The sequence below is a fragment of the Oxyura jamaicensis genome, chromosome 3 (assembly GCF_011077185.1).
Source record: "Oxyura jamaicensis isolate SHBP4307 breed ruddy duck chromosome 3, BPBGC_Ojam_1.0, whole genome shotgun sequence".
In the NCBI taxonomy this organism is placed as follows: Eukaryota; Metazoa; Chordata; class Aves; order Anseriformes; family Anatidae; genus Oxyura; species Oxyura jamaicensis.
Window position 1 is genome coordinate 42,239,289 of NC_048895.1, and position 25,271 is coordinate 42,264,559.

The 25,271-nt window shown below is 49.0% G+C and overlaps 1 protein-coding gene and 1 long non-coding RNA gene across 2 annotated transcripts; both read right to left on the bottom strand.

Moving 5' to 3' along the window:
• Positions 1-123: 123 nt before the first annotated feature.
• On the bottom strand, positions 124-13,131 carry CCSAP (centriole, cilia and spindle associated protein). The gene is made up of 3 exons (XM_035320654.1): positions 12,751-13,131; positions 6,401-6,684; positions 124-4,097 (listed from the first exon to the last, which is right to left on the bottom strand). The coding sequence occupies exons 1-3, from the start codon at positions 13,046-13,048 to the stop codon at positions 3,924-3,926; spliced, it is 756 nt and encodes a 251-aa protein (XP_035176545.1). The 5' UTR covers positions 13,049-13,131; the 3' UTR covers positions 124-3,923.
• On the bottom strand, positions 124-19,326 carry LOC118163726. The gene is made up of 3 exons (XR_004749168.1): positions 19,314-19,326; positions 16,935-16,936; positions 124-2,012 (listed from the first exon to the last, which is right to left on the bottom strand). It is a non-coding gene; the product is annotated as an uncharacterized LOC118163726 (long non-coding RNA).
• Between the last annotated feature and the right edge of the window lie 5,945 nt (positions 19,327-25,271).

Genomic DNA, 25,271 nt, shown 5'->3' on the forward strand with positions numbered 1-25,271 from the left:
CTTACTTTCCATAAGGTGAGAGGATATGGGAGAAGCAGAGTCTGTAGTCTGCATGCAGTCTATAAGAGCCCTGTAGCAAAAAACCTGAGACCCAAAGAACACCACAGTATAAGCACTCCAGGATACTGTGTCACTCATTTTATTCACATATACAAGTTGACACTCCACTATTAAATATAGACAATACAGAAGCATTAAAAACATATACTATTAAAAACTTTAAAAAACACATATTGCTTCAAGCTTAGATGGTATTTCCCTAGAATTTTTAAAGTGAATTCAGTGCTAACAATAGCTGAGGCAGCTTCCCATTCACTTCTACCCCTAATTTTATAGGTGCTATTGTCAAGGTGTTGAGTCAGGCTCTACATATGGCTTTGCTGCTGAGTGCACTAACTGAGCTAGAAAATAAACTGGCACATGCAGGTTATTGGACATCAGTCCTCAGATTGCTAGCTTTTGGTCCTTATCAGTAAAAAAAAAAACCAGAGGCCTTTATAGTTCAGTTGTACTGCATTTATACCATAAAAATTAGAAGGGTGGTATACTTCCTAGATGTTAAAAATTTGACCAATGTGCATTGGGTACCTTGACAGCATTTGTTACCAGAAATTCAGGTCAGTCCCTCACAGTTAAGTTTGGCTCTAAATTTAGGAATCACCTTGACTATCTCAGCTTCCAGTAAAGACCACCATAGTTCATAGCTGCAGAGATGTGACAGCAGTGACTGAACAGGCATGCTACTGTACTTCACAGGGACATTCATATGCAGTTTTCATTGCAACATTTCACATTGTAAACACTAGTCCTTACAACACTACAGTTAAATTGCAGCATTACACTGTGAAAGTCTCATTTCACTTGGCCGAGTGCTTTCAGAAACTGAAAGGCATAAACAGTTACTTTAATGAAGACTGGAGAACTAAGTATTGACTGTGTTCTTACAAGGTTTTACTGGTAAAACAGGAGTGAGAAGCATTCATAACTTGGCTCAATTCTAAAGTTTATGGTAAGACAGAAGTCAGAACTTTCTTCATTGACAGGGTAAACATTATCTAGAATGGAAAACAAAGTCAAACTTGATGCAAAGCAACCTGCTCCTTTATCTGTGGAATGTAGTTAAAGCTTTGACACTTGAAAGTTCAGTTTTCCAAGTAATTTGTCTGTTCAATCAACTCATGTTAAAACACTGGAGTAGTTTTCCAGACCTGAGCCTGGCACACCAAATATTTTGCATATACAACTTGCAGTTATCAGCACTATACAATTTTACAGAGCCTAAGCAAATCTACTAACCTTTTTTATTTGGTCAATGCCCAAATATAAGAAAGCTACCTGATCAGCAGAATAATTTGCCCCTCACTTCAGGCATTACTTTTCTCAGACTAAAATTGTACCAACATAGCACCAATATTTTTAGCTACAGACCATTTGAAAAAGCACAAGTGACTCACATGATCCAATTACTGTCACTATTATCTTTTAACTTACTTTTGGTGGGGAATAGCTCTTGTCCAGACTAGGATAAGAACTAGAATATTTGCTCAGTACACAGCAGCCCAGATGCTGCTGAACATTTCTCACGTTCTGCAGAATAACTGAACAATCCTGTTTTGAGACTTTCTAGGTTTGGTACCCAGTATCCAAGGCAGAAGACATTCAGAACCCCTAGACCAGCATCTAATGGGAGATCCACCTTATCCAAGAATGGGTACTTAAGGCAGGCAGTCATCTTGGCTCCTCCATTCACAGTGGGAAGAGAACTCTGGAAGCTGTCTTGGAAAGCATGGCAAGTCCATCATCAAGAAAACTGCTTAACATGACAGAACACTGAGGGCACACAGTCCATCTGCTATGGTCACATGAAGTCTACAAAGCCAGAGGTGTACATAGCATTCTGGGCAACAGGAACAGGCTGTATTTAGTAAGGCTGTTAAGTAGTACTGAGTTAGTGCTTTCATACTGTTGTTCAAAACAGGGATTTCTGAACTGAAAGTGCCAAAGTAACTTGACTAGGAAAAACAGCATGCAAAAGTTAAAAACCCCATGTGGAATAAAAACATTGTTGAATCTCAGTTTTGGACACAGTTTAAGTTTTATAAAGTTCTAAACTGCAGCCTACTAAGAAGTTGGAATATAGTCATTTTGCCATGTGTAAACATACTTAGTCATGCTCTGCTTCCCCAGTTTTAAAAGCTGTAAGATCTCTGGTTGGTAGCCTGACCAAGAGTTGTTAGGACTTGTAAAGCTTTACACTTGAAAATCAGGTTATAATTTCATGGGGTCAAAGATGTCCTAGACTGAAATTAATGAAGCCTTTACTGGTGTAACAATTAACACTAGAAGGCAGCAGTGTTTGGTCCCTCCACATGGTTACTTTGAAGAACATCCACAACCAAACTCAACTACGCATCTAACTGTCCCTTGTTGCAGCAGCAATTCTAGTTCTGCTTACTCACTGAGATTGTGCAGTGAAGCAAAGACAGGCACAGGCTTCTGCTGCAGAAGTGCAAGTGTGCTTACTGTGAGAAGTTGTCTAGTCTGTAAAAAGCAAGCTGCAAAAATGTTAAAGGTAACCAACACGCGTAACTAATACACAGCATATCTCAACAAAACCTTGAAGCTCACAACTACAGGAATAGTCTGCCTAAAGCTTAGTTATCAAACTGAAAAAGTCATTCACAGCAGCCTGAGGAGAAAAAAAAACACTAAGAATTTGACAATGACTCTTAATATGTAAAAGACCTACAGACTGAAAGCATTCAAGCTCCTTTATATATATTCTTTACTAAAAGGCTTCTTTACTAAAAGGTACCTTTCCATCCCTCCCTAGCCCTCACCCCACTAGCAAGTTCTGCACCAATTTTGAGGCAGAAAGCCTCTCAACTTCATCTACAAGCATCATCAAAAGTGATTTAAGTTTAAAACCCCTAACAGCACACTCATACAGTACCACCACATGGAATGCATGTTGCAGTCTAACCCCACAGAGCGCAGATATTCATAAGTATTAAAAATGGACTTCACTAGACAGAAGCCAGCCCACTGATAAACTGGCACTTACATGATTAAATGTAGAATAAGTTGACCACAAGCTTAATACAGTGGTGCCAAGTTGATCCTGGTACAACAAGCAACTGCCTAGTGAGCAGCGGCTGTCAGATAATGATTGTCTACATCAGTTATTTGGTACAATAGGCACAGCAACAGCAAAGTGATCCTGTAGCTGTTCCTTGCTCTGAAAATTAGTAGTTTATTACAGCGACCTTTGTAACAGCAATGAAAATTGAAAAGTATCACCAGATTCACTGATTAAACAAGTTTTTTGAAAGCCTCTATATACAGAGAACACTTGGCATTTGTCTGCCTAAAAAGGCATCTACATTTATTAGTGCTGCTTACCAGACCTACTGGCTTTCCTGTTGCCTGTCTTAATACACTTATTTTGGTAGAAGTATTGACTCAATAGTACTGTAAATACAAAGGCACCTCCACCACACTTTTAAAGTTTCTCCCCTCTAATATAATACCACCTCCCCATGATTTGGAGGACTTAATTTTGAAGTCAGGGACAGCAGATTACTCATAACCAAGATCAAGAAGTGTTTTGCCTTGATTGCCAGTATGCCAGGGTTCCCCTCCACTCCCCCCACCCCCAAAACACATCAACTGAAACTCATTACAAAGATTCCCAAAAGGGGAATTGTTTAAAAATTTGGGTATCTATATCTAAAAGCCGCTTCAAATGTTATGGCTCCAACTATACACCCCACTGTGAGGTAGGTAGCCAAGATAAAAATACTGTAACAAATACTTTAACAGCTGGAAACTCCCTATAAAAACCTTGCATAAGTAGTTTGGTTCCTTGCACCAGTGTCCTGATAGGCAAAACTTTTTATGACGATGCCTAATGGAAACCAACTTCACCGAGCTCTTGCCGAGTAGCATCTCATATACTCTGTCATCCAGGGGTTGTCTGGTGGGGGAGGTTTTATCCGGCAAGCTTTCTCTGTTTCTGCTGACCGTACTCGCCTCTGAGAAAACTTCCTTTTCTCCACTTGTCTCCTGTTCTTTGCTCGTAGAGCAGATTCATGAATCTGGAAGACCAGAGTTAGCATTACAAGCAGGAAAACAGACTAGGAACGCCCCAGGAAAGCCAAGGGTCACTTGCTATTTATCCCAACCCCCATTCTGAAGAAACAGGGTTTGCTAGGAATATTAAATTTTCTAGTGTAATTTGCACCACTAATAAAAGAGAAGCACAGAACTTTTCCATAAAGAAATGCTACAAATTCTATTCTGCAATATTTCCCCCACTTCATGGTGGGAAAGATAGCAAAAATTTTTAATGTTTCTCTTAAGATTAACTCTGACATTTTTAAAACCTTGTTTCTCTTATTTCTACCATAGAAAAATCTTAATTATCCTTCAGTATGCATCCCTTAAAATCTAGGCCTAGTAGTAACATCAATCCTAAGAGACTGCTCACTAGATAACAAAGAACTTCTTGGTCTTTAAATAGAAAAACCTATGTCCTGATGCATGTTCAGATTATCATTTTCACCAAATTTGGTCTTAATAGCCAACTGTGTTTGCCTGCCTTTATTTCCAGACTTAAAGATCTCATCTCGAGGAGAGTAACAGAGTAGCAACTTTGAAACATCCAAGAAAAGTGACCTAGGCAGGCAGTAAGCAATCCCTCCTTACAGAGGCATCCCTGGTGACAGAGCACTACCACAGCTTACATAATTTGAAGTGTTTCAGAGGAATCCTGTCATTCACTACAAACCAGAGACCCTTAACGGTTCTTTAACTTTGTTTCTAGACTGAGAAATGTTAAGTCTTTCAAGGTATCAATCTCTCTACTCAAGATAGGTATTAACATCTATTGGGCTTCAACAAAGCACCAGTCAGCCACTTCCACCACTGATGCAAGCTTATCAATCCAGTAACAGCACCCATTATCAGGATAGGCAGCTTCTTCCAAAAGCTGCAGGTCCCATTCCTCATTTCGTTAAGAGGTCAGCTGCCCAGGAAGGAGAAAACAATGCCTCAAACCCCTTCCAAAACAGCCCGCTGGAAGTCAGCTGTACCTCACACATCAAGAGCACGTCCACCACATTAATTCTCAGATACCTTGGCTCAGGGATTCAGACTCATAGATTCAGATCCCAGCTTTGGGATGCCTGGTGCTAACTGCCTGCTGCTTTTCTCCTGTTTTCATGAAGTTCAGAATACAGCAATACACTTATAACCGCCAGTTTTGCTGGCAGCACTGTAACAGCCAAAAACAAGATAGCCAGGCATTAATCAGAACTTCCAAGTATTGTTCAAAACAGGTTAGCAGTTAAAAGCCATTGGAGTCTGACATGCCAAACATATTTTGGTTTACTGCTGTAACTTTTCCTTTAATATTAATGGCAATACCATACTGACAGTCCTATCTACAGCGACGTACACTCTCTCAACGGCTTTCCTCTGCTTCTCCCCTCCACACCTAACCCAAGTTCTTGACCACCATACAGAAGTGTTAACTCTAGTGAGGAAAGCATTAGCAAGGACCACAGATTACAGCTCTGTCCACAAGTGCACCCTACAGAAAGTGTAGGTATTTGGCTGTGACCAGTATGAAAGTGCATAACCAGCATTCAGGATAGAAGTGGCTTCAATCATAGCTTGTCATACTTGCATTTATTCATCTGATGCCTGACATTTTTCCTGTGACACTGCTCATCAGTTTAGGGACGTGGGTTCCTACCTGGTGGGAACTGAGTTTTCTGTGGGTAGGAGGGCTCTAAGCCTCCCGAAAGGTTTGTGCATTCAGGTTTCCTCTGTATGCTTGCCACACTAGAGGCTCACAGGTACAGCTACTGCTGCATTTTGATGAAGAAAGTACCAAAACCACTTTCTTCAAAAAGCTGGTTTTGGTATCACCCAAGCTGGACTCTGCAGACTCCACTGGATAATGTAGAAAACTGGCTGTCTTTATGAAACGGGGTTTGGCAACACATAGAAAGACTCTGCAGCAAGTAGACCTAGGCATCCAAACACATTTTTGTTCTTTGACAGCCTTTTTGCAGAAATACCCTACTGCCCAGAAGGACTAACCTGACAAAACTCTGCTCATACACAACTCCAATCACAGCCAAACCTGGAGGGATGACACCAGTTCTGAAAGGAAGCAAAGAAAGCCCCTAACTTCACTCCTGCATAACATAGCATAGCCACAGCAAGACAGTACTTACAAGACAGTACCATCCACAACAAAACAGAGGCTGTTGAAGTCCTCAGTTTCCCAAGCAATCACAAGCATCCTTGGAAGTTTTACCTAGATATTAGCTACATGCCTTTTCTAGGCACTAAGTCGTCAGTTCTCACTTAAACAGAAGCTTTTACTTACTTCATTCACTGAAGCAGAAGCACAGACATTGTGAGTTTTCTGGCTTCCAGTATCTGTCTGTTTCTCTCCCCACCCATACAGAGCAAATGGATGTTTATTCTCCTTTGGTGCGTCAGTCTTTTGAGGACTTTTGGCTGATCTTCGATCATTACGACTGGACAAGGCACTTCGGCTTGGACGTCGTCCTGCACGGCTGGTTTTATCTGCTTCCTTTGTGGAAGTGTGTTCTACAGTTTTTTCTTGCTCTTCCTTCTGATGCTTTTCTTGATCTTCTCTTTCTTTTTCTGAAAAAGAAAAAAAGGGTCTGCTTTGAGTTCCCAGTGACAATTATGCCTATCTGCACAGCCTCTTGCTATGTCACTGAGGCTGCACTTTTTTTCTAAGCAATGGAAGATGTCACTACTTCCACAGCAGCAAAGGCATACCTTGCTCAAACACCTTCACTCTTCAGTGACTGCTATTTCCAAGCCCATCCCTCTGCACATCAGCTTCCACATATTTAGATGTGCCTTTCACTAGTGAGGCTACAGAAGCCTAATAGCTCCAGGCAGCACTGTAAATGCACTAAGAATGTTTCCAGTGATCTTCCATCTTCACTGTTTCATCCTTTCATCTTTCAGACAGCAAACAGATGGACTGCTGAATGGCATGTAGATGCTGCCAGCCAGAGAACAAGCCTGATAAAGCTATGTAAAATAAATCCCTCATATTACAGATATCCACTGAAAGACGAGTGCGGTTCATTTTCAAGCTCCCTAATTACTCATGCATAATTCTTGATTATGGTTTGCTGTTTATATAGGAGAGGGAAGTATGAACCAAAGATTTATAAAGCAATCATCATCACCCTTGCTACCAGTTCTGTGAAATATGCTTTACATTTAAAGCATCACACAGCAGGCAATGCTGCCCTAGACTAGTTTTCCCATGTTCCCTAACAGCATGTCACCACCCGCCGGCTCCTGACACCTGACAACATGGCTGACATAACCAATGCCATTTGCTACAGCAGTTATCTACCAGCGGTGATTTAGCTAATCAGGCTCATGCATGCCCAATCTAACACTGGAATTTCATTCCAGCATCCATCCAGCTCCACCAGAATGGAAGTTACCTGCCTGGCACAGTGGTGCTTCACTCATACTCTCCCTCCGCCCCAGCAGGGTACCAGACAACCTCCTGCATGCCCCAGCACCGCCTGAAGTGGGCCGCCTGCTCTGCCCAGCTGCTCAGCTTGTTCATTTCCTACTTGCTGTCAAACCAGCACAGCACCTGGTGCTGGGCCCTGTTCAGGCCCATCTTTACACACATGCCCTCCAGGATGTGCAGGTGCAGCATTAGGATGCCGCAGTACGGCCAAGTAGCTGTTAGAAGTAGCCAGCAACACAGCAGCATCCAGAGTCCAACTGAGTGTCCCTAGAGAACAGCCAAGGAAAGCAGTCAGTGCCAGCGGAGTGACAGAAGGAGAGCAACGAGTGGCCATAGGAATTTTACATACCTAAATATCAGACAAGGGTTCAATCACAGCCAAGGCTGGATAAAAGTGAGAAGTGACATCAGTGCTGTAAAACACCTGCTTTGCGTGGCACCCTGGGCTCTAGGGCACAGCTTCACTGCTGTGAAGACAGCGCATGCATCCCAGCTGCATCAGGCAGCACAGAGGCACCCCCTTGCCAAAGTCTGTTACCCACAAGTTTCTCTACACTGCCCACTCTTAAAAAGGGACTGACTCAGACCCCTTCTGCATACAAGGGGCCGTATCAGAAGGAGGCACTGTTCTGAGCATGTCAGTGACATTTCAGAGAATAACACAGTGAAGGGAGGACATGTTGCTGTCAAATATGCAATGAGTCATTTGGGGCAGGATGGAATGGCTTCCTTCACAGGAAAACTGCACCTTCCTTCTCCGCAGGAGAGCACAACAACATGGGAGTTCACAAGCCACAGAAGATGGCATTTAGAGTCTCCAAAATAAAGAAAAGCAGGGTCTCTGCAATCACATCAGTAGCCGTACTTCAAAGCAACAGACGAGCCTGGATGCTGCTCACTCGGATACAGTCCCAGCTGGTGCAGAAATGACGAAGCCAGCTTGTCCCAAAATAGCTATAAAAGCATATGAGTAAATGGCACGCAGAATCCTGCCCAGTCTTGCAGTAAATGCTGTATGCCAGAGCGTACTATGGCACCTTGTGTGCACCTGCTATTAGAGCAGATATTTTAATGAACTCACTCCTACAGCTCATTTATATAAACTCGGTTAGTGAAGGTACAAGGCTGATGTCTGTAACAGCCATTTAAATCTCATTTAAAACTAAAGCACATATCCCAGCAATTTTGCAAGGCACCCCTGTTGCAGGAAGGCAGGAAAGCAGCAGCTGACAGCAGGGAAGGAGCAGACCCAGCTACTTGGGCAGCTCAGCCACCAGTAGCAGCTGCCATCTCCCTCCCCTGCAGCACACCAGCACCAGCAGGCACTGCTGAATGCACACTGCAAATAGAACTGGAAACCCAGAACCAACTGGCTGCAGAATTACAGGGATTAGCCAGGATAGGGAAAAAGCTAGGAACATTTTCAAACTGCATCACAGATGCTAAGCAGAGCACACTAGACAGGAGGGGATTAAGTGCTTAGCAGCAAAACAAGGCTGCCAGGCCCACCCAACAGGGCAGTTGAAAGCTCCAGCCCAGAAAAGGTCACTTAAGTCCTCCTGCATCGCCCAACTTGCATAACAGCTCCCCTCCACTGCCCCAACATGAGTTGGTGGAGGTTCCTCCCTCCCACAGTGCTGCATGCTCTACCAGGCTGAGAAGAATCCCATTTCAAAGGTACTTGCAGCAAGTCAGCAGAGCCAAAAACCTTCCTATTAGACCCATAAGTCCTCAGGGATCAACACTACCATCTGTGGGATGTTCGCCCTATACAGGGCTACCTCAGGTTCAGAACCATTTTGTATGAAAGCAGGAAACTGAGTTCTGCCCTCAGGTCGTCTTTCGAGCTCCCCTGTTCAGATGCAGCACTGAAGCCTGGGTTTGAGGTGCCTGCTCTGGGAAGCCTCCTGCACACCAGTCACTTAGGCACAAACACCCCCCATACAAGGGGGATCTCCAAGGTCTCTTGAGGGGGGGCATATATTCAGCTGTGGCTATGAACGACTACCACAGCTAGGCAGAAATCTGGCTTGACTTGATGGCAAAGCTTGTTTCCAGACAAAAGACACTCAAGTGACCAGATCACAGTACTATAGCCCCCTAAACTGACACTGTTACCTTCTTCCCCCACCACCAGTTGCTCGTCCCCATGCACATAAACCAGCAAATACACCTGCAACATCATGACAGACAAGATCAGGGAAGGAGTTTGAAATTGGATCTTCTACTGAGCTGCACAAATCCAGATCAGTCAGACTATTGTGTGGCAACTGCTTTGACACCAGCTTGTCACTGCTGTCACTTCAGACCTCTGTACAGAAGCGCTGAAGGCAAAAATCACAATAAGGATGGAAAGATGGCTTAATCCTGAATGTGTGTGCAGCAGTATCATCTCACAAACATGTTTGCCTGCCAAGCTGCTGCCAAGAGCTCCTGTATTTCACTTATCAGCCCACAAGGTTCTGTTGACAGGTCCGAGGATGCGTCAACTGAACCAGCTGATTTAGGTCGAGATTTCTTTGGATTATGTTTAACACACACCCATGCCTGGACATGTTCTGCAGAGCAGACCCACCAAGTGTCACAAGTGAAAAGCCAGAAGGAATTATGCCAAAACTGCCACTCAGTGCACCTCAGTATCACTCAGCTACCACTTGAGCATTAGATATATTGACAAAACGCACTTGTCCTAGTTGTCATCTCAGAGTTTCATGCTGGCAGTACTTTAGACCAACACCACTGAACCTTAAAGTCAAGCAGCATTGGTTTTTGCAGCTTTCAGTGCTCCCTCATGAGTAGGAGCTGTGTGAGGAGCAGGTAATTCTGTTTCTACTACAAAAAACACTGCATATGGTAGTATTAAGATATTCAGCAACATTACTGCTGGCCAAACATACTTTGCTACAGCCACTTTAGATATCACTTAACCAAAAATCCGGTTCCCCCCAGAACAGAGGGAAGCAGCAGTAGCCAGGTAACAACCAGGATGCTGCAGCATGTGGGTGGATGTCGGATTCGGAAGACAAAAGATGTCACTGACATGAGCATACTCAGCTGCCCCCACAGCAATTTAGCATAATTAAGCTCCTCCAGAAAAAAAAAAAAAAGTTGAATAATGCAAGATTCATAGGGTGGCAGTTTGTATGTTATCTCCTCTGCACTTTTTAATTAGCCAGTCACTGAAAAGAAAAACAAATCTTTAATTGCCTAATATTGAATGAGTCACTTCTTTCTGATTGTACAGTAAGCTATACACTGATACAGATTTCCACTTAATTCAGCCACCTAAGCAGAGTTGTTCTCAGGCCTTTTACTAAGGCTCTTCAATGCCTGCAAGAAAATATATTTATACTAAGTCACTTTACAAAGAAGTGAGGATTAGGTACAAGTTTTTCTCCCATTGTAAATGGGAAGAAGCTAAGAGAAGAGGTGTTCTCTTAGAGCAGCCATAACAGAGTTCCACCAGCTACAGGCACAACTGCCCAAAGTCTCAGAGCTGGGCAGGCTGGCATTGCTCTGCAGCCCCTTTGCTACTGGGTATGCTAAGGTGAGGAGACAACTGTACAGACAGGACAGACACAACCTCACTGGGCACAGAAAACACCTGTATGAGCAGCAGCACATCTGCAGCTATCAAGTTTTTACCTGCTGCCAGAGCAGATCCAACGGCAATCAAGCCACCAAGGAAGTCAGCCTGGTCTCTTCCAGAGACAGCCACAGAGGGCAGCAGGAAGGCCGAGGACTGAAAGGTGTCCCCACACACAGCCTTAAGCCTCACCAGCTGCCAGTCAGTCTGGGTCCTAGCAAGCTACCTGCTGTACCCACTGGTTTGATACGCAGAAAAACGAGGTCCTGGTCCCTACCACATCCACCCAGGATCAGCATGTGTTCAGACTGCATCAGAAAGGGCAGGAACCCCGACATCTGAGCCCCAACTGCTTCTAGCACTCCCCTCACTAGAAAACAAGCCTTTAGCCCACCCTAACAGAGCACATCTCTTTTTCCTTCACTGCCATTCCCTGCTCCTTCAGCAGGGTGAGGTTCGTTAGTGCTTCTTCTCAGAGCTACTTGCTTCTTCTGTACATATTTCACAATGTCATTTTCTCAAGGCTCTACAAAATACTACTTGAGGAAAGCAAGATCAGACACAGTAATACTGTTACATTCTGGTTACCCAGCGTGCTTTCATTGCTGTATGGCTGTGGAGAGGTAGAGAGCTGTACCCAGGCAGCCAGCAGCAGAGCACACCTCCAGCTCCTTCAACACAAGCAGGCCACGTTCTTAAAAGCACCCATAATCATTTCTGATGCCTTGCCATTTTCCCCCAACATAGAGTAACCACGTTTCAGCTCAACAGCATCTTACTACACCTGAATGAAAGGTCAGCTGGGTAGCACACAGGCCCATGCCATTGTGAGGCTACAAAGCTCTATACCACTACCAGGCACTGAAATGTCAGTCCTCCTGAAGAGGAAATAGCTAACAGAACTAACATGGCATTCTTAGGGACAGCAAATGAAGCTGAGCTGTGAATATCAGTGTATAGATCATTCTGGTAAGCTTGGGCCCCAAGGGACATCAAGACAGACGATGTGATCTCCCCAGTCCAAACAAGCACATCTAACCCCAGAGCTAATCCCCCATCAGCATAAGGCTTAACTCCCCATTCCCCTGGCACTGCACAAGAGGCATACAGCTGGTTCTAAATACACTGCAAAACACCAGTCAGCGGCTGCTGGATAAAGATTTATTTCATTATATGGGTAAGGGCAGATATTTTATGGGATCAAAAATTAATGACAGGAGTGTTACCTGTCTGCCCACGCCACAAAGTTGGTTTTGGGGGAGTCAAAAGGTGACACATGCTAGCAAAGAGCACGACACTACTGGTTCCGCACCTACGTACACCTACAGAGCTTGTGCCCAGCTACAGACCCGGTACCAAGGCCCAGACCAGGGCAGCCATCACACGGCAGGCACGGGGTGCTGCTGCTGCGGCTTATATAAGCGCCGCGATGCGCGGCTCCATGGCAACGCTTTACATAAGCGGCCGTGAGTCAGGATGCCGGTTACCACAGCTCCCCCGGTACCGTGGCCCACACCGCAGCCACCCCCGGACGTTGGGGCAGCCGTTGACGGCCGGTGTCGCGGGGGGGGGGGGGCCCCCCCCCCCCCCCCCGCCCCAACCACGCCGCCCCCGCTCCTACCGGTGCCGTCCCGTCCCGCCTCGCCGCCCGCCTCCTCGTCGTGCGCCGGCGGCGGGGGGCTGCCGGCAGCCGGCGGCGGCGAGGGGGAGCCGGCGGTGCTGGCGCTGCTGCCGCCGCCGCTGCCGCCCTGCTCCCAGCCGTCCCACAGCCAGGGCCGGTGCGCCTGCTCCAGCAGGCGGCGGCTGAGGCGGTAGCGCAGCAGCTCCAGGTAGCAGGCGCCGCACGCGTCCCACTGGGGCTCCGTGAAGCGCTTCATGTACTCCGTCTTCACGCGCCGCGCCGGCACCACCATGGCGGGGCCGACACCGGGAGCCCAGGGGCCGCGAGCCGCCGCCGCCACCGGCCGGGCCCCGCCCCGCCCGCTGCAACGTTTAAACCCAAACGGCCCTGCACGGCCCCGCCCCCGCCCGCCGAGAGCCAATCGCAGCGCGGGGATCCCCGTGTGACGTCACGGGGGTGGCAACGGCCCGAGCGCCCAGCCCGGCCCTGCCCCGGGCCAGCCCCGTGCCGTGCCCTCGGGTCCTGTCGCTGTCCCCAGAGAGCAGAGCTCAGCGCCTGCCCCCCCGCTCCCTGTGAGGGAGCTGCAGGCCGCCATGAGGCCTCCCCTCGGCCTGCTCTGCTCGGGGCTGGACAGACGCAGTCACACCAAGCGCTCCTCGCGCCCTCCCCCCAGACCGTCCCAGCCCTCCCAGCCCGCTCCGACAGCCCGAGGCCCGCGGTGGCGCCCCGCGGCGCTCAGCGCCCCATGCCGGCACTGAGGCACGAAGCGCACCCCGCAGCCCCGCTCGGACGCAGGGGGGCACTGACGGCCTTCCAGAAACCCGTGTGGGAGGGAGGCTCCTTCCGTGTGTAGCTCGGGGACGAGCGGTGGGTTTTCCCCCGTGCCTTGCTGTGGTGAAGGGCCGGCCTGCCTGAACCAGCACAAAACCAGCACAAACTAGAAAATTAGAGCTGGCATAAATGCCCACGATTAAAAGTGCTCACAGCTAACCAAGCCAGGCACTGGTGGCTCCGGCACAGCCAGCATAACCACGCAGTTTCCATTTAACCCATGCTGGTTCCCCCCCACGAGGGCTCCGGTGGGTGTCCCCACTGCCTGCCCCTGCCCCACTGCACCCCTGCCTCCCCCTGCCACCCAGCCGTGCACTCAGCTCCACCACCCAAATTTCCTGGGAAACAGCCGGGCAGGATCTGTGTACGAGTGACCGTCACCAAAAGCATCCCTAAAGAAGGCTGCCAGAGCTGCCTGAGAGCGGAACAGAAGACTTCCCAATAAACCACAACTTCTTACTCCAAAAGTCAGCTCAGTCCGTATGGGCAGACATTTATGGATTTCATATATGTGGGCATGTCATGTTTTATATCTGGAAACTGTGATTTTGTACAAAATGGCATCCTGAGCCAGTCGCAAAGCATTACCTTGCCAGCTGGGATTATGAAAAGGCTTCTGCCATTCCCAGGTGTCAGTTCAGAGCAACGTTTGTGCACTGTTATTCCTTCTCAAAAAGACTCTGTCCCCAGTTTCGGCAGGCACAGCAATATCTGAGGTCCATGGACACTCCGATGGCCTCCCTTCCCAACAGCGAGGGAAGGATTCACATGCTGCAGAGCCAAACTTCTCCTGGGCTGCCCACAAGGCTGCTCCCCAGCCATTAACACGCGCCTCAGCCTTCGTACACGAAACACCAGAACTCAGGCACCAGCCTGGCAGGTAGTCCACCAGCTCACACCTTCTGCAGTTTCTCCCCAGACTCTGCACTTTTCAGAGCAGGTAACCACTCTTCATATCGGCCTGCAAGATGTCAGCACATCATAAACAATGCGGGATTGTTATTAGCTGCCCCGACCCTCCCTCCATTGTACCAGGCTTGTTTTAGGGCCATTTTCCCTTGCTGTATTGAAAACAAGCACCCAGCCACATGTGCGCGATGAGGTAAGCCATGTCCTCATGCTCCCGCCCTGGTTTCAGCACATCCCTTTCATCCCTCGCACACACACCCCGCAGTGATGGGCAGATTGGCTGCAGCCAGACTCGGGGAAATAACTGGGGACAATTTGTATAAAAGACCTGTAACAGAAGCTTGTGGAGACACCCAGCAACACCAAAGCCAAAAGCCACACCTTACCCAAGGCACATTCCACACGACTTGCCACTATCAATCTTCAGGCCTCAGCAGTGCAGGAGCCACCAGGCAATAGGGCCCAATGTCCCTCCAGCCCAGCCGCCATCCGAAACCAGCCCTGGAGCACATTCAGTGCCTCTGGGGGAGGATGCTGAGCCTGTGCTGGGTGAAAGAGGTGACAGCTCTTCTTAGAGCAAGAGCCAAACAGCTCCGTGTGCACCAGACAGGGATCGCTCCCAGTCCTCAGCACAGCAGCTCTGGATGATCTCAGCGTAGCTATATAAACATTTACTTTTTTAATCCTAATGAGCTTTGGTTTCAGTATCTCAGGGCAGAGACCTTCATGGCTACTCAGAGAGTAGCCAGTCATTAAGTAACGGCAGCTCCACAGATGCCTGAATGAGGAACTACAATATTTACAAGTCTGAGAATTCCCTCCCTTACAAATTTTGCTGGTGTTTTTTTTTTTTCCTTCATTAAAAAACTAAGTAAAGACACCATTCAAACCAAAACAGAAATTTGAAACCTGCTTTTAAATCCCTTTTCCCCCGAGGATCTTATTTCTGCCTCTTAATCCTTATTATTGTTCTCGTGCAGTTAGCAAGCCAGGTGGCCAGGTAAGTCAGGAGTTTCACACCAGATCGATGGCAGAGCTGGAACCAAGCCCCAGAGTCCCGATTTCTTCCACCCCTCCATGGCAGTGGGCACCAGGGGAGGAGAGCAGCCGGTTTGTATGTAGCAGGGCTGGAAAATTACATGTCAACATAGCTTTCACATCAGCAGGCTGACTCCCAGTCGAAACAGGAGCATTCGTCATCTGAAATGGGGCTGCTCTGAGATCTCTTGGGTAAAGTCTGGGGGAGACAGAAAACAGGGAAAAGAAAGAATCGTTTTCTTATAAATAAATGTACTTTTTAACAGCATGGTATCCAAACCAGCAAGAATTTCCCTGCCAGAGAAAGAAAATAAAATTATGACACAGGCTTCCTAGGTCTGTATCTGGTGAAACTCTGCCGTGTACTGGGGGTGTCTGTCCCAGCCACCTCACAAAACAAGCCCCCACGCTGTTCACAGAAGCCTGGTTAATCCAGCAGATGCAGGGGCTTTGGCTATCATCCCTTTTAGGTTTGTACTAGCTGACCACAGAATAAAGCCATCACGGAGAAGGATCGGAAGCCCCAGCAGCTCCCCTGCAGAGCATCCCCCAGCCTGAGGGGCTCTCCAGAACCAGGTACCATCAAACTAAACACCGAGACAGACACTCTGAGGGTGCAAATCACCATGCGTGGAGACGCAGAGCCCAACGCAGTCAATTGCAATATGTGCAAGGCGTTTTTGAGCTTGTGGTCCCAGGAACACCTGTAGGAGGCCACTTCAAGGAGCCAAGGCAGCAGACAGCCCGTGTACAGGGAGAGGCAAGTGGAGCAGAAGTCTCTGAGCCCACACACTTTCCCAAGCACCAAACTGATGGGTATTAATACATGGAAAATAATTTAATGATTGAAAAAAATAATAATAATTTTATTGTCCCCACCCTGGTAACAGTGGGTCTTTGGCACAGAATAAATCTCACCCCAGTGCAAACTCCATTTATGGGCCTCAGTGGCAAGGCCATGCACTTGAAGACTGCCCATCAGAGCCTGCCGCAGCCACCCACCGCTCTTCTGAAGCACCTCCAGCACCATTACGAGCTCTTCCCCCTGGAGGCACGGGAAGGAGAGCGGCAGCAGCGGACCTGCTCAGGTCCAGCCTCAAATCAAACACGCCAGGGCTCAGCTGCCGCTTGTAAAATTGCCCGTGGGCGGAAGAAAGGAAGGGGGAAACCGAGGACAGAAAGGTGAAGGGAGCTTTGGAAGCTGGAGCAGCACGCTGGGGGCAGGGTGACGGCTCCCCCTTCCCTCCCTGCTGCCTCTCCGCTTGTTGTCACCTCCATCTAATGGGGAAGAGCGTCGGCGGGAAGGATTAGCGGCTGGCCACTAATCCCGAGCGGCCACGATGCTCTGGGCACGCATCTCGCCTGCTCCTCGCTGCGCCCTGCTCCGCTGCCCTGGCTACGTCTTTAAGCCAGCACAGGGGAGACCTCGCAGAGAGCCCTGCTGGGGAGACGCCAGGGGGGCACGCAGCCGGGTTTGGTGAGCAGTGTCCCTAATATGGTCTCAGCCGCGCTGACTGGCTGGGGGCTCCCGCAGGAGGAATGCAGCCCCTTATAAAAGCCCCCATGAAGGCAAACTGTCCTGGGTTTTAGCGGGGAGAGAGCGAGGCGGGCTTGATATGGGAATTTCGCCTGCCTCCTGGAGATCATCCAGGCTCTATTGGGTTTCACACGGTGCGCAGCGGCTGCCTGGGCTGGGTAAGACCCGACAGCGACTGGGACGTGGTGGACATCAGCAGAAAAAGCCCGTTTTCATGCAGCGTTACTCAGCGAGGGGACACCTGCCCACAGCCAGCCCCCTGCCCTGAGCTCCCTGCTCCACTCCAGCCACAGAAGCAGCACGGCCACGCTGGGCTCCCAGCCTGTGCTCTGTTCTGGCTGCTTTTCAGTTAAATCCTTGCTTTATTACACCTCCCAGCTTTGTTCTGCTCCTAGTTTCTGTCTTCTTCTGCTGGCAAAACTGAAAAAAAAAAAGGCAGAGGAAAAGAAGTCCCTCACAAACTCTCCGTCTCTGCAGAAGTGAGCACTCAGGCAAGGAGCTTTGTCCATCTCCGTGTGCCCTTCCTCCGCGGTGGGGAGGGGGCTCTCTGAATTTGTCCCTCTTTGCATTTCCCACATCGGTCAGCTTGCCTGCCCCTTCCCTCCCCCTGCCTTTCCCCCTTAAGCACAGAAGCTGCAGCACCAGCCTCCCCAGAGCATGCAGGCCACTGCCATGGTGCCAGCCGCTTCCTCCAGCAACCTCAGCTGCTCCCCGCCGTGGCAGGACCCACAGCACCACTACTTTGTGTCTTCTCCATCCACCCAAGTGTTACATTCGTCCCCTTATCCCACCCGCATCCCAAACAGCCCCCCCAGCCCCACAAGCTGTGGATCTGCACCCAGCTGTCCCCTAGGGCACGTGCACAGCTCCTCCTGCACAGGACACGCTCCCTGGGACATCCCAGGAAGGAAACGGTAAGAAAGGCGGACGCTCGGAGTAATGCACGTGCCGGTACCTGCTGGGGTGCCTGCACCACACGTGGTGCCACCGCCCCGCATGGCTGACATTAAGAAGCGGCAGGAGAGATGGTGCTCCTCCGAACAAACCATCCCAGCACTGAGGTTAAATAAAAACATGAAGAAGAAAAGCAATGGGAATTGTTTAACCCACTCCAGAGACCGAGTGCCTGCTTTGCTGAGAAATGCATAAAGGATCGCTGGCCTCTGACTGCGCCGGGGCAGCCCGGCAGTGGCACAGAGTGCCATAAACGTGCGAGCAAACATGTTGTAGCACCCAGTTTAGAACAAGGCACGTAGATGGCAAATGCAGTCCTGGTGAAATAATACTTCGGAGGGGAGCTAGCCCAGATAGCAGTAGTTTTAAAAAAAAAAATAAATAATAAAAAAAATGCCTTGAACAAAATGTAATGTCACCACTGCAAAGGCATTTTCTCAGGTCTCACACAGGAGTATGAGAATGGAAATGCATGAAAAGCATGGCACACCTCTAAATGGACATGAAACAAGCCATCAGCGGGGGGGGGGCGGGGGGAGGGGGGATTTATTTTTAACCCCTCAGAACCTGCGGATGTGCAAATCCCATCTGTGCAAGTTTCTGAGTTTCTGCAGCTAGCGAGAGGCACGTAATCGGCCACTTGGCTATCAGGCTGGAAAATGCCAGTGCAGTCAGGGTTAATTTAGCCTCCAGATAGGAGGGAGATTAAAGTCTTAGGGTGTCTCTTCCTTTGGCTTCCTAGCAATCCCGGCCAGCAGCCTGAGTGCACACACACGTGCTAAGTGCTGCCGACCGCACACCAGCTTTGCAGTTTGAGCAGAGCCTGGCCCAGCTCTCAGCCTCTGCTCTAAGCAGGACGGAGCTGGTACAGCTGCTGGCAGCACAGCGCTGCCGTGGGGCTCAGCCCCTCTGTCAGCACCACGGCACAGGGCGCCGGCCCTTGTGCATCAGCAGCAGGCAGCATGGACCCAGAGCTCTGGGCTTGCTTCATCCCCAAAACTGTCTGCAGGCCCTCACGCCACTCAGCATTTAATTGGAGATTTCCCATCGGGTCTTAAAGGCTTCCTGGAGGATTGCTGCTCAGCAAAGCACAGTGCCTGTTTTAAATAGAGAAAAGCAATCATTACAGTGAGTTTCTCCAGTTTAAATGGTTAGTACGTTTGTCTCTGGATGCCTATTTGTCCTCTCCAGTACTCTCTATCCTAAAATCCTCCAGCAAAGTAGCCTTCTTACAAGGGCAGTCACCAGAAAGTCCAGCCACTCAAACAGCAGCTACAGACACAGCAACATCCTTACAAAAAAAAAAAAAAAAAAAAAAAAAAAAAAAAAAAAAAAAAAAAAAATTAAAATCTGCGATCGCCCAGGTCGGTGCTGGGATTTTGATTTTCAGAGGAAGGGGCCCAAGCACAGCCATGCACCTGGTGGGAAAAGCCAGCATCTGAAACACTGCATTCCCCCGGAGCACCAGCACTTATCTCCAGAACGGTTTTGACAAATGGGTGTCCTTGAAAAAAAAACGCACACCACTTGTGAGCGCCTCCCTCAGAGAGCGCTGACATCTGTGTGCATTGTTTATAATGGATTATCTGCTCGGCGTGAGGGACCTGTTGGCTCTGGAGAGTGCTGTTCGGACGACTTTCATCTCCCGAGCTTGCTGGTTTCCATCCAGAACCAGCTGCCAGCAAACCAAACCCCACACAGATCGTGCCCCAAGTGCACAGTGGCACGGGGCGGGGGCAGGCAGGTGCTCCCCCTTGTCCCCAGTGCCCTGCACAAAGCCAGCATCGGTTCTGCTCTCAGGGAAGCTGGGCACCAGCTTCACACTCACTGAGACGAAACACCACCACGACCCACAAGCCGCGTGTTTTGCTAGCAGCTGCTGACCAGCTGGGTAGCTTTATGCTGGAGAGAGAAAAGAGGGATCTGGGGACTCTGGGTGGTGTTCTCACAGCCAAGCGGGCATTCCTGCCTTCCCTGTGCTGCTGTTCCCACCATCCACCCAAGGGCAGAGCCACCTCTTGCTCAGGCTGGGAAATACCTGTTCATTTGCAGCGGCACCATTCAGCCTGGCCAGCCTCACGTGGTTGCTCCTTACGCTGTCCTGACAGGGCTCAGAGCTCTCTGCCCTGAGAAGGAGGTCCGCGGATGATGCTGGACAAACACTACTGTGCCCTGCTTTGCTTTGCTGGCCAGAGAGAAATTACCTTTCTGTAAATCCTTCAGTATCAATGTCCACCAAAGAGCAGTTAGCTCCATGTGACGTGCAGAAAAAGGCAAACAGGAGTAAAATCAATCACTTTCATCACAAATGTGTGGCAGCTCTGCTTTCAAAGGAACCTTATGAACATGCCAGACTTGCCTACATTGATACTCTTAATTTTACAGCCAAGGATGATGGGCAGGTAGGTCTCCCCATCATGCCGGTGGACAGATAAAGGGCTCACAAACCCCAAACCCCAAATTGTCCCAACCCATGTCCCAGGGGACAGGTTTGGCCAAGAAATAAAAGTAGGAGACAGCATTAAATATAGCAAACAGTGAGTGCCGTCCTTTCCCAAAGCATGGCAGCTGTGCAAAGGTAGGACTCCATGGTCAGCAGGCAGAGAGGCACCATGCCTGGCTACCTGTGTGTGCCCACACCCAGCCCTGACATCTCGTTCACCCAGTCCCCCACCAGACTAAAAGGCTGCCACTTAAAAATGACCATAAGGGAAAAAAGATGATCATGCACTCATCCAAAACACTCTTTAAAAACTCTTTGAATGCCTTTGTCCCTCTTTGCCCTTTGCCTGTGGAGAGGAGACAGGCAGAAAGGGTCAGGATCCTTTTTCTGTATCCCAGTGGGCTGGAAATGTTTTTTTGGTTTCTGGTGGAGAAACTACAATGCCAGGCATCTGACAAATGCCACAGAGAAACAATCCTTCCATTCCTTCAATGTGCTACCACCTTTTCCTTCTTGAATAAGTTATTTACTCCTAATTCATCAAGGTTTCCCTTCAAGGAAGGTATCAAACCATTTAAATAAAAATATTTTGGACAGAGCCAAACAGCATATCATGGCCTGGAAATTTGCTGTAGGAGGACAACCATAAAACCCTTATATTTGCTTATTTATCTATGAAAGCTGATCAAAAAATAATAATAAATAATAATAACTCAACAGATAAGCCATCTCAAAGCCTTAATTTATTTTGTCATTTTAATCAAAAATATTTCTGGAAAACCCATTTTCCCATCATATTTTTAAGACTTTTCACCACCCCCTGCCACCTTTGTCCCTTCATCTCAACTTCTTTAAATTGTTTAAAGCGTCTGGATGCTAAGATCATGGTGACTTCGCCTTACGGCAGCCTGCTTTCCCTTCCAGACCCAATGCCATCTCTCCCTGTTCTGTGTAAAAAATAGTCAGAGAAATTGGTGGGAAAGTGTCTGATGGGATATGAAGTGCGGTGTTCCCAAAATACCGCTGGGTACTGCCAGGGGGCTGGGTTTGAAGCCCCCTGGCTCTGCTGGTCTTTGCCCACCCCATGCCCAGCAGGCCGAGGCCGGCGGCTCCTGGGCCTCGCCGGGGCCTCCACGTGTGCTGAGATGGCCGTGCCCTCCCCGGCTCCCCTTGCTCCTCTAAATTATTCCCTGCGTCCCATAGTACGCCCCCAGAATCCCTTCCACAATTTGGAAGGGTTATTTAGCGAGTCAGATATAGCAAGGCATGAATTTATAAATAGAGAGGGGCATGGCTGGGGACTGTGCAACGTGACTCACAACTCAAGCTGACAGTGAAGAACTTATCAGACATTTGCTTTAAATATTCATTTAGCAACACCAACCCCTGCTCACGGTTACACTTGCCATATAAAAACACCGTGCCTGTATGCGGCCGGTATATCTACGGCCATTTCTCCAAAACAGGCCGCTCGCCCCTTGCTGGCCAGAGGCAAACCGGGGTCTCAAAGGGAAATGCCTCCTCAGGCCTGCGGCCGCCCTCGCGCCCAGAGCCCTACCTCGGCACGGCCAGGGCAAAGCCAATGTGACTGCTGAGGGTATCAGGCCCTACGGTTGTGTTTTCTCCTTAAATGCTTCTTTTCCACCTGTGTATCTTATTTGCCAGAGATGCTGCTTCTGAGGAATATCTGCGCTCCAGACTTAGGCCTTGCTGCTATTGATTTCCTTCTATACCCCTCATCTGTCCCTCGGTTCAGACTGATTCTTCCACACAAAATGGTGAAAAATAGATGTCAATCAGGAAATCAGCAATGCAAAACCCTACAGAACAGGCAATAGATTAAATACATACACTTTACTATTTTCAGGAAATACATATACATATATATATAATATATATATATTAATCTTTTACTTCTAACCAATCACTTAATCTCCTCAAGCCATTTTTCTGGACTTACAGAAATAAAATTAATTGTTCTCTCTTTCTCCCTTTCAGATTCCTCATGTTATTGCCTTAATTGTTATGGCTTTGTTTCTTATTCTGGGACACAATCATGCAAACACTTAAACTTTAACCAAATCCCTTGTCCTCTCAGTGGCTTCAGTGAGGATCACTAGCATAAGTCAATTCCAGCATGTTTGCCAAGAGTTAAACTGAGGGGTTGTCTAACTCGATGTCCGAGACCTGATAAATGGGCATTTTGCTGCAAGGTGTGATCAGCCAAATCCAACCTGCACAGATGGTCAAAATTAAGTGCAATGTCAATACAGGGCCCGTGGGACCCTGCATTAATTTGTATTAATCTGAGAGCACATAATTAATGCGATCATCTCAGATGATCCCATATGATCACCCCAGCCCCCTTCTCTTTCCACGGCCACCCCTCCATGTCCTCTGCTTCCTCTGCTTGCTCTATCCCTGCCCGGAGCCCCCTGCCCCAGCAAGAGCACTCTCCACGCCATGTGCTGACCCTGCAATATTTTCCGTGTTATTCTTTGCTCTCCCCTCTCAGTAACCTACTCCTTTTATTTTTAAACAATGATGCACATCCAGCAGGTGTGCTCCATGGGCTGCCTGCACTTCTGTTTCAGCCTTTGCACATGCAAGCTGCAGACTGTAAAGAAACCCACCACTGCCAGTTTGGGCAGAGCTACACTTGGTTTCCGGAGCCTGGTCAGGATTTGACAGGAGTTATCACAGGATCATGAAGTCCTTGAGGTTGGCAGGGCCCTCTGGAGCCCACCTGGCCCAACTCCTGCTCCAGCAGGGCCACCCAGAGCAGGCTGCTCAGGGCCACGTCCAGGCGGCTTTTGGAGATCTCCCAGGAGGAGACCCCACAGCCTCTCTGGGCAGCCTGTGCCAGGGCTCTGCTACCCCCACAGCACAAAAGTGATGCCTGGTGTTCAGAGCCATGGCATGGTGTCACCGTGGTGGTGCTTCAGGTTGCTGGTGCCTCCTGCCCGCAGCAGGAGAGCGGAGGCAGAGTGGCACAGCCGGCGGTGCTGGCACCTCTTGGTGGCCACTGCAGCCTCTGGGCTGCAGCCACACTTGGAAGACGTTCAGATTTCAAGACTTTCTCTGGTATTTGTGCCAGGAAACTGGACTGCATGACTTTCAGAGCTAAATTTAGGATCCCAAGTATTTCCCATTCCCCAGACACCTTCTATGACAACACCTCAAAACCCTCCATGAACACTAGCTGTTCCTCATCATCTTCCTCTGAGACAGAAAACAGAAAAGCCACTTTGCTGGTAACAAACAGAGCCGTGACTTGTTCATGGTCATGGAGGAAAATCATGATGGGCTTGGGGTGGGAAAGGGAAAAAGGGAGAGAAAACCAATGTACCCATGCAGCTTGCATGAAACACGATGTATCACCTGGAGCAGTGCTGCTTGGATTGGGGTGAAACAGTACATCACTGGTTGGGATCAGGGTGTTCTCAGAGCTTTCTAGTTTTTTGCTTTGTTTTGTTTTGTCTTCATAGCCTTTGACAAAAAAAGCTATATAGTTGGAAAGCTGGTTACTAAAATACAGGCTCAGAGTGGGGGTGTCCAGGAAAGCAGCATCCCATTCTGCAGCTTTCTGTCCACAGTTAATGGCAATGTAAAGTGGTCACACTTTGCACTCAGGTAGACGAGGCGACCTCTGTGACTGGGCTGAGGGATCAGGAGGTGTCAGATGGAGGGTCACCATCTCCAGTAGCCCCTTCGCCCCCGGGGGACAGAGTTTTATTCCTTCATACACATCTACCTGAACCCACACTCGGGCCACTTCTGCTTCGGTGAAGCTGGGCAGCCTAAGCAAAAGCTATGAGACCAGAAGAGCCATGTAGGCATGTCCACCTCCACAGGTACAGCTCAGGTCCTCAAGGAAGAGCCCAGCAGTGCAGAAGGGACTGTGGCTCCATGAGCAGGGTCGGGCACTCAGGCCAGAAGGCACTGGCTTTAGTCTGCTCGTCCCTGAGCATGTGAGAGCCCTTTTGTAAGGCTGTTCTCCCTCTTCTCCCTCTTAGCTTCAAAACCTTGTTTTTTTCCTGCAGCAGGGAGAAGCTGCTGGAAGCTGAGAGCAAGGCAGCAGGGGACAGGGCAGGCTGGCTTGCAGGGTATTACGGGCTGCAGGGATGTGCCAAGGAGGAAAGCTGCTTCCAGGGATCTATATATACGCAGCTCTGTGAGGTGGGGGTTACAGAAGAGGCTCATTCCCTGGCTGCCTGAGGCATTCCCTGAGCAGCCTGGGCCAGAGCAGCCTCCAGGACACCAGCATCAACTTCAGAGCATGGCCAGGACAAGAGCACGCCTGGCTGCGGTCCCTGCAAGCACTTCAGGATGCACCCCAAGCTGCACGGGATGGCCGGTGCTACAAGTGCAGGCATCACTGGCCCCAGCTCTGTTTCTGGCTGTGGACTTCTGAAGCAGACAGCAAGTCCTGTGAGGAGAAGGAGGAAATCCCCAGGGACATAAAATGTTCCTCCAAGTGTCCGCTCACCCCCATCACACACAGCACACAACCACTGCGCGTGCCTGCAGTACTCCTGGCTCTCCCCGATGCACAGAGATCAGAAGCTGCTTTATTTCTCAGGTCCTGAACAGATGAAAAACAGTCTCCCACAGATCTGCAGCTCCTTGTTACAGGCAGCCACAGCACGGGACAGGCCTGCAGGTAGGCAGGGCTGCCCCACTGCCAGCCGAGCAGCACCGCGCTTACCTGCTCCGGGTGCCCCCGCCCCAAAGAGGGGAGCTTATCCCTGCAGGAGCACTGGTCAGTAGGTTGTGGTCACCCTGATGTGCTCCTTTTCCAGC

Coding starts and splice junctions, on each gene's coding strand:
- CCSAP (XM_035320654.1), bottom strand. CDS start 13,048: ATGGTGGTGCCGGCGCGGCGCGTGAAGACGGAGTACATGAAGCGCTTC. Junction 6,685..12,750: donor ACGGGACGGCACCGGTAGGA/GCGGGGGCGGCG, acceptor TTTCTTTTTCAG/AAAAAGAAAGAGAAGATCAA. Junction 4,098..6,400: donor CTTCTGCTTCAGTGAATGAA/GTAAGTAAAAGC, acceptor CTGGTCTTCCAG/ATTCATGAATCTGCTCTACG.